The sequence below is a fragment of the Pipistrellus hanaki genome (genome assembly GCF_964339955.1).
Source record: "Pipistrellus hanaki genome assembly, chromosome: X".
Classification (NCBI taxonomy): domain Eukaryota; kingdom Metazoa; phylum Chordata; class Mammalia; order Chiroptera; family Vespertilionidae; genus Pipistrellus; species Pipistrellus hanaki.
Genome location: NC_140524.1, coordinates 25,877,092 through 25,886,422, shown reverse-complemented (window position 1 = coordinate 25,886,422; position 9,331 = coordinate 25,877,092). Strand labels below are relative to the sequence as shown.

General features: G+C 47.0%; 1 protein-coding gene across 1 annotated transcript; it reads left to right on the top strand.

The window, feature by feature from the left end:
* Nucleotides 1-678: 678 nt before the first annotated feature.
* ARHGAP36 (Rho GTPase activating protein 36) lies at nt 679-9,029 on the top strand (the record flags this gene model as incomplete). Its single annotated transcript, XM_084871261.1, has 11 exons — nt 679-928; nt 2,295-2,360; nt 2,885-3,144; nt 3,384-3,576; nt 3,789-3,844; nt 4,064-4,214; nt 4,674-4,822; nt 5,001-5,177; nt 5,403-5,500; nt 5,636-5,742; nt 7,779-9,029. The coding sequence occupies 11 exons, from the start codon at nt 679-681 to the stop codon at nt 7,964-7,966; spliced, it is 1,695 nt and encodes a 564-aa protein (XP_084727387.1). The 3' UTR covers nt 7,967-9,029.
* Between the last annotated feature and the right edge of the window lie 302 nt (nt 9,030-9,331).

Genomic DNA, 9,331 nt, shown 5'->3' with positions numbered 1-9,331 from the left:
AAACATAATTTTCATGATTGCATAATTTCCCATACTGTGACCATTCCCTAATTTATATAATTATTCTCATTGCTGGGTGAACATTTTCCCCTTATTATTATTTTTTTACTCTTATGGCTCATGCAAATATGGTTTTTCTTGTCTGTAGGAAGATTTCATTAGGATAGATTCCTAGAAGGGAAATTACTGGTCAAAGGGCCTGGGGATAATTTTTTGGCTCAAGACTCAAGTACCCAGTTTGCTTTCTGGAAGAACTGTACAAACATACAGGGTTTCTTAACCTAGATGAAAGTGCCCTTTTCACCCAACCTGGACAACATTGAGTATTACCATTAAAAACTAAAAAATAAATTGCATCAGCATTTGAATTAATGGAAAAATATTACATTATTCTTGTGTCAATGTGCATTTTAAAACTGTGAGTAAGGTCTCTCTCTCTCCCTCACTCTCTCTCTTTCCAAATTAGGTTTTCTCTTCTCTGGACTGTCGGTTCAGGGCTGATTTCTTTTTACAGTTGTTTTTTTTTTTTTAAAGCAACCAGAGGCAGCTCTGCTCCAGGGTGAAGCCGCCTCCCAGTTTTTCCTCCCCCTCTACCAGCCTCCCCCCCCCCCCACAGTTCCCTCCACCAGGTCCAGTGACAATTGGATGATGCAGCCTTGATAATCATCAGATTCCAGAATGGGTGGCTGCACTTCTTTTCTGAAGGCAACCAGGACACGGTGCCCCAGAATCATGCCCCTTTTGCTGTTGATTTGCGGCTTCATTTTTTTAGTGAACGTCCTGGGAGGAGCCCCAGGACACAACCCGGACCGCAGGAAGATGGTATCAATACACAGTCTCTCAGAGCTGGAGCGTCAGAAGCTGCAAGAGACTGCTTACCAAGAACTCGTGGCCAGACAGTTTCTTTCTGAATTCAAGCCTAACCGAGGTAAGCATTACCCGGAGTGTGGCGTCCTCGCTCTTAAGCGAGTGGACCCCCCGGGGCAGGACGGGGAGAGTTGGGGGTCTGCTCGCGGACCCCCGGGGCAGGACGGGGAGAGTTGGGGGTCTACCCGCGGATGCCCGGGGCAGGACGGGGAGAGTTGGGGGTCTACTCGCGGACCCCCGGGGCAGGACGGGGAGAGTTGGGGGTCTAGAAGGATGGGGGGGGGGGGGCGGGGCACAATTCTGGTCTCAGATCTGGTCGGTTCTCCCGGCGCCCGGAGAACCGAGGAAGAGGGAATTGAAGGGTGTTTGTTGAATTGCAGAAGAGATTAAGATTGAGTTGGGTCAAAGGCTGGGAGTTTGAGGGGCGGCAAGTCGGACCCGCGGATGTCAGGGACAGACAAGTTGATAGAGCACAGGTGAAGAGACAGACACACCAGATGCGGTACTAGAAGGAGTCAGAGTGGGAGCGAGGCGCAGAGAAACACCCGGAGAGAGGACTGGGACAGACGGAGATAGTGCGGTTGAGAGACCGAGAGTAAGGGAGACGGTGAGACAGTGCGGGAAAGACACGCACCAATCTCTGCGATTGCGTAGAGCAAAGGCGGGAGGTGCGCTAGGAGCTCAGGGAGCGAGTGGGACCCAGCAGTGGACGGGGTTCGAGCGCGCCTGGGCTCTCAGGAGGTAGGGGGCTCAGATGAAAAGTTGAAGGGAGTTGGAGGGGGTCGTACTGGCGGGAGGCGCACCTGCAGTAATGTAAAGTGCAGGGAAGGCAGATTTGGAAGGCGCGCACAGGGGACACAGCCTGAAAGGAGCGACGCAAAGGGCGAGGAGACCCCGCAGGCAGCCGTGGCTGGTGGGGGGTAGGGGGGGTTCGAGCCTGGGGACAGCGTGGGTTGTTGCTTCTCGCGCCGCAGCTAGTGGCATCACAGGCGTGAGAGTGTCCGCAGTAACTTGGCAACTCTTACAGAGCCCTTCCCTTCCCTTCGCCTGTTGCACTGTCCCAATGCTAAGAGCCCTGGAATTTATGTTCTAAGCGTTGTGTTGAGGTACTAGTGGTGCATAACAACATGCGCCGTGCCACAGGGCGCCTAAAATTGCCTGGTTTGATTAAATTCTTGGCGTCTCCTACGCGGTACATAGGAGCAAGCCACTGTTAAATGGGGAAACTGAGGCTGGGAGAAATCAAAACACTTTTCGCGGGCTGGATAGCGCTGTTTAGCACCCCCCCCCCATTCTTGTGGATCAATGCATTGCGGTGCTTTAGTCACAAGATCCCATTTGTGTGTGTGTGTGTGTGTGTGTGTGTGTGTGCGCGCGCGCGCGCGCGTGTGTGCGTGTTTTTTTTTTTTTTTTTTTTTTCCCCATAGATCTCTCTGTTGACAGCCCAAACACCTTGGAGAACAGGTTTCTGATTCCAAGAGGACAACAGAGGGGTAAGGAGCTTTTGTATTTTCCTTAGGAAAGAAAGGGGATACTGCATCCCTTCCGTATTGTGCCCCTAGCTACTGTAGATTGGCGGTGCTTATTGCCCCTGGGGACACCCCCCCTCCCAATCCCCCCAGAAATCCAGTCAGGGAAGATTTCAGGAAATGGAGCACTAACTGCAGGGGCTCAAGAAGCGGTCCCATCAGATCTGCCTAAGCATTCCCCCCTTAAGATCCACCATAGGCTGATCTTCCTGAAGATATTTTCCTCATTGCTTCAAGGTAGTCACCCCCTGGCAGGACTTAAGGCAGGGCTCTTGAGCTCCATGGGGTAGTTGGGCGAAGCCAAACCACTGCAGGCTCTTTTTTGGCTCACTCACCGGGGGTGGGAAGGGGAGGGGGGAAGAGGGAGGGGGAGCGCTCCGAGTGTGGAGGCGTGGGGGTTGGCTTTGAAAGGTTGCTTAGAGGAGCGTCACAGCCCCTGCAGTCCCTCCTGATTTGAGCGCTGCTGAGCATTTACATTTCTCCCCTAGGCTCCTCAGCTGCATCACTCAAGACTTTTGGCGTTCGTCTGGAAGAGGTGCTGGTGAATGAGTTCACCCGCAGCAAGCAACTTGAATTAAGAGCCGCGATGCAGATTGAAGAAGCTACCAGTCAGGCTGCAGGCCGTCGCCGTCGTCGGGGAAACCTGGTGCAAAGGATGCAAAGGGTGTTTGGCCGCATCAGGCGCCTTTTCAACCGAAGACGGGAGGAGCCCTCCTTGCCCCGAGAGTTCACTCGCCGTGGGCGTCGAGTGAGTTAAACCTTCCAGGTTTCAGGCAGGGGCCCTTCCTGAGATGTTCAAAGTTGTGGGGCCTGAGGGTCAAGGCCTGTGTTCTCTGAGGGAGGAGGGGCTGAACAAAACATGTTGTAGGGATGTACTTGGCTTGCCACAGAAAGAATGTCTCCTATTATGAATGTGATGCAATACTCAGGAAGGTTTGAAGCCTTCTTCCTGCTTCCCCATTTTAACATACTCTGGGTTCTTCACAGGGTGCCATATGTGTGGATAGCCTGGCTGAACTGGAGGATGGGGCCATGCTGCTGAAGACCCTGCAACTTTCCAAAATTTCCTTTCCAATTGGCCGTCGACTTCTGGGATCCAAAAGGAAAATGAGCCTCAATCCGATTGCTAAGCAAATCCCTCGCGTTGTTGAGGCATGCTGCAGCTTCCTTGAGAAACATGGTAAGGGGACAAAAAGTGATGGTTAAATTAAAGTAGAAAACAATTAAAGATAAAGAATCATGTTCTAGAAATAGGGAGAGAAAAGAGATTGCAAGATGAAGGGCTTGGAATATTCCCTGGCCACCAGTTGGGTTCTGGATGCAGCTGGGAGAAGGAAAATACCCTGGGGAAGGGGATCAGAGATTCTTAGCATACCTGCTCTTTTCTTTCAGGCTTAAACACGGTGGGGCTTTTCACCATGGAATACTCAGAGGAGAGAGTGAGTAAGGTAAATTGGGTTTGTTTACACTATTGTTTTTTTTTTTTTTTAATAAGAAAAAGCAGGTGACATGGGGGCTCCCCAAATTCCTGAGGGGAGTTTCATGTAGCAGGCACAGAATATTGCCAGCTTCCTCCACTGAAGCCTGAAACTTAATGAAGAAATGACCAGAAGGAAGCCTGTGGTGGGCAGGGCAGGCAGTCCATGGTGTTCTCTCCTCTTTTATAGCTCCGTGAAGCATTTGATCAAGGTCTGGATGTGGTGTTTGATGAGAATCAGAATGTGCATGATGTTGCCGCACTTCTCAAGGAGTTTTTCCGTGACATGAAGGACTCTCTGCTGCCAGATGATCTATACATGTCCTTCCTCCTGACAGCAGGTGAGTCTTCTGCTCTCCCTTCTTCCTTGTTTGACAAGGAAAGGAAATAGTATAGGGAGTGTGGGGGTGTAGGGACAGAGCTCAGGCTGCAAGACCCTGGGAACTAAGACAGAATAAACATCTAAAGATGAAAATACCTCTTCAGATTACTTTCCTTCTGTATCTTAATAGTCCATTATAAGTCTGCCTTTGGAAATTTCTCCAGAGTTTCTTAAAGCTGTGTGTGTCCTCTCAGGATGAAGAAGAACCTACTTTCTGCAGAAGGTATTTTATTTTGATGAGAACCTTTCTTGTTTTGGGGGCTTCTGGGATCAAATCTATGGCAATGAGCAAAGAAGATGCCTCCTGGACTTCCTCCACAGCCTTCAGTGATTTTAAGCAGAATCACATTTCTCTTGGTTTTAGGATGCTGCCGAGTCTAGTCCCCTAAGCCAACCCTTTTTCCCCCCCTTCCTCTAGCTCTGAAGCCACAGGATCAGCTTTCTGCCCTGCAATTGCTGGTGTACCTGATGCCACCATGCCACAGTGACACCCTGGAGCGTCTGCTGAAGGCCCTGCATAAAATCACCGAGTACTGCGAGGACTCTATTGGCGTTGATGGACAGTTGGTAAAGAGCTCTGGGAAAGGGTACTGAGGGCTGTGGTTGGGGACATGTGTGGAAGTATATGAGAAAGACAGAGCCAGAGAAAAAGAGGGAAAAGGAAACAAGAATATAAAGATGTTTTCATTTGTATGACTTTCATTACTACTTTAGAATCAACCACTTTCTGCTTTGTTTTACCTAGGTTTTTGGCAACCGTATGACTTCCACCAACTTGGCCTTGGTGTTCGGAACGGCTCTCCTGAAGAAAGGGAAATTTGGCTTCAGGGAATCCAGGAAAACAAATCTGGGGATTGACCACTATGTTGCTTCTGTCAATGTGGTCCGTGCTATGATTGATAACTGGGATGTCCTCTTCCAGGTATTTGGAAATTTTGGATACACTTATTTCACAGCTCTCTCTCCAGTTCACAAGGCAGGGATAACTTGTATATTTCTTCCTGAGGGTGACCAAAGGTACCTTAAAGTCTCCGTCTAGAAATTCTTTCCACATTAGGTGTTGCCTTCAATCCTGGGCAACTGACAGAAATGAGAATAAAAATTTAAAAGATGTATAATGACACTAATTTGCTAATTTTATCCCCAGGTGCCACCACATATTCAGAGGCAGGTTTCGAAGCGTGTGTGGACATCCAGTCCTGAAGCCCTTGATTTTATCAGACGCAGGAATCTGAGGAGGATCCAGTGAGTATTTTCTTGGTTTGTTTATGCTTACCCAGAAGAGAAACTTTTGTGGGGGTTTGCATTCCAAGATCACCTTTTTGTTAACCCGTCCAAGCACACAAACTGATTTGCTTTTTCAAATTCAATCTCATTCAGGAGTGAACGTATTAAGATGGAGGAGGATGCTTTACTTTCTGATCCTGTGGAAACCTCTGCTGAAGCCCGGGCTGCTGTCCTGGCTCAAAGCCAGCCCTTTGATGAAGGTCAGTTCCCTGCTAGAGATCAGACCCTTGGTAAAGGTCAGGCCCTTGCTGAAGGTCAGTCCCTTGGTGAAGGTCAGGCCCTTCCTAAAGGCTAGGTACTAGCTGAAGATGAGCCCCTTGAGCAAAATGAATCCTCTCAGGAAGATGTGACAGTTAATGAAGAACTAGTATTTGAATATCTCAATCAAGGAGTAGTCTTTGGAGAAGTCCAAGGTCTTGAGATCCCAAATAACTTTGAGATGCAAGGTCCAACTCTTGACATACCAGAGCTTGATGAAGAAGATAATTATTATAACGAGGATGATGATGATGATACTGTGAATTTTGACGATCTTCCTCCTCTTGAGGATATTCTAGATTTTGATGATGAAATTCCAGAACTCATTGAAATCCCAGACATTGAAGAAATACCATATTTTGATATGGTCCCAGACCCTGAAGGGGTCCCAGATGTTCAAGAAATCCCAAACCCTGGAGAAATCCCAAACCATGACCTTGAAGAAGGACCAAATTTTGAAGACCACCCAAATCTCGTCCTTGCAGAAATTCCCTATCTTCATGTAATCCCAAATTATGAAGAAGCCTTAGATACTGATGAAATCCCAGATCATGCAGATGCCTCAGATAATGATGAAAACCCAGATTTGGAAGAAGACCCCAATCTTGAAGAGATTCCAGCTCTTGATGAAATCCCAAATGATGAAGCCTCAAATGATGAAGATATTTCAGACAATGAAGTAGCCTTAGAAGTCAATGGGATTTCAGACTCTTATGAAGACCTTGATTTTGAAGAAGTCCCAGCTCTTCATGTGGTCCCAAGCCCTGAAGAAGCCCCTGATGGTCTTGAAATTCCAAATCATGAAGAATCCCCAGAGGTTAATGGACTCTCAGACTCTGAAGAAGATCCCAATCTTGAAGAAATTCCAGCTCTTGATGGAGTCCCAAATGATGAAGAATCCTCGGGTACTGAAGAAATTCCAGGTCACGAAGGAACTCCAGAGGTCAGTGGGATTGCAGGTTCTGAAGAAGAATCCAACCCCGAAAAGGTTCCAGCTCTCCATGTGGTAACCAGCCCTGAAGACGTCTCTAATTTTGATAATATTCAAGATGAGGAAGAATCCTCAAATATGAGTGGAGTCCTGAACAATGAAGAAGCTTCAGATGCTGAAGAAATCCCAGGACATGAAGAAGCCTCTGATGTCAGTGGAATCCAAGACTCAGAAGAAAATTCAATTTTTGAAGAAGACTTAGTTCTTGGTGTGGTTCCAGAGCCCAAGGATGCTCAAATTCACAATGAAATTTCAGATTCTCAAAAATACCCAGACAACACTTTTGAAGAAGATGAAGTTATCCATGTGTTTCCAGAGCCTGAAGATGTCTCCATTTTCAATACAATTCCAGACCCTCAGCCAGACCCTGCTGTCAATCTTGAAGAAATGAATATGGAAGCAGTACCAATGCCTAATTATCTTGACTCTAAAATTCAGAATCCAAAAGAAATCCAGTTCTATAAAGAAGATGCCAATGTTACATTTCCTGTAGATACCACCCTGCTTAAAAACAAGTCTCAGACTGGTCAAGTAATGAACTACAAGCCTTTCCAGAATCATTGAAGATCGACTCCTGCTTTCTCCCCTCCATGAAGTGCTGTAAGCTTCTGGCTCCAGCTTTATTAGTCATTTGCTTAGTTAAATTAGTTAGGCTGCTTGTAGTGTGGTGGTGGTGGTGGTTGTTTGGAGGCCGCATTCTTCCCCACCTCCCAGGAGGTAATGTCTATTTGCTCTAAGCATGGGGTATCTGTCTAACTCTTTCTGTTCTCTAACCAAGCTCTTTTTCCCCCACCTCCAGCTTCCACAGTGAGCATAGTCTTAGAGATCTATATTCTGCTCTTAAGTTGCAGTTTTCTTACAATTCTAATGGGAATAACCATTTCTGCCCTAACTTCTTGCCTCATATTGTATTTGAGGCTCAAAATTAGGTCTTAGTCCCTTGGGTACTGTGCAAAGTAAGAAGTTAACATTGTTACTATTTTCCAGGTTCCTCTGAGGAGCCAGCTGTGCTTCCCGGCACTGCCCGTTCCCATGACGATGAGGAAGGAGCGGATAACCCCCCCATTCTGGAGCAAGATCTCCCATTGTTCCGTGTGCCCCGGGAGGAGGACGAGGACGAGGACGAGGATGAGGACGAGGAGGCCAAAGCTGGCATCGGCTATTACTATCCTTAGATGTTTTTCCTTCTATAAGGTGCCGGACAGGGGAAAAGGGTGGGAGATGTTATAGGAAAACATTTAGAGTGTGTCTTGAAGGTAAAGATCTGAGGATGAGGAATTCCACCTGATGCTCGGGTTCAGGTTGAGAAGTCCAAATACACTGCCAGCCCTTTCACTGGGGGTGCTTGGTCCCTTCAAATGGTAAAAGCAGACATGTTTAGGTGTCATGCCCAGGCTCCCTGGTGCTACCTTGCCTTTCTCTTTTACCCCTGATCCTGGCTTTCCCCCATTACAGCCTTTTCTTTCATTGATGTGACATTTGTGGTAAACGCCTGTTTCAGAGAAGCTCACAAATCTCGAGGTGCTTTCCCTTCCCCAAAGGAGATTGCATGTTTTTCCTGACTTTCTACCCTACTCCCAAGAGCTTAATTGGAAAGGCCCTCAAGAGGCATGCTAGGACGTTAGGTCAGCCTACTGACAGCTGACAAACAATTAATGCGAAATCATGTCACACCAACTCATAGCCGTGTCCCCGCAGCAACTCCACCACCTCAGGATATTTCTTTTTCCCAAATTATTTAGACCAATGGCTCGTCAAATAGCCACTCCCAAAATTATGTGCAGTTTTGCTCAGGGCTATCTCAAGTATAAGTCTAGCTAGCCTTTCTTTGGTCAAAAGTTAGAGGAAAAATTTGATTTTACCTTAATTTGTTTTACAGTCAGCTGGCATTCACACCCTGTCAGCAAAAACGGTTAGATATGGACATAGTTCCAACAAGTCAAACTCACCAGATTACAAATATTCTTACCTAACATCTCCGTAGTTCCTCTACACAGGACAGTACAAATTTGGGGGACATGCTTTGGTAATACACAGATATGGGTTACGTATGACATCCAAAATTATACCTGATATTGAGGGATAACAACTGCTAAGATTCATAGAATGAAGAATGTATTGTATTGAGGGATAGAAATGGATCACATATTGGGTAACAACCACAGAACTCGATGATTTGTGATTGTTAAAACTTCTCTGACATTTAATCATTAATAAACATCTGTGTTGTGAAAGCAGCTTACTGTGTGTGTGTGTGGTTTTTTTTTAAATTTAAAACATTGTTAGGCCTGACCCCACCCACCCCCATTTGCACTGAGAAAAAAAAGAAAGATGGAGTTTTATCTTCTTGAATAAAGATACAGAATCAAGTAGAAAGAAAGGAAAGAGCTAGAGAGAGAGGCTTATATTCTATGTTATATGTATGTCCAGGGAGGAGAGGGCGGGAGAGCCAGATGAGCCAGGCCTGGGCAGGTGGGGGGACCTTCACCCCTTCCCAGCGGGGCTGCGTTGGGGTCCCTGAGGCACCACCCGCCCCCCTC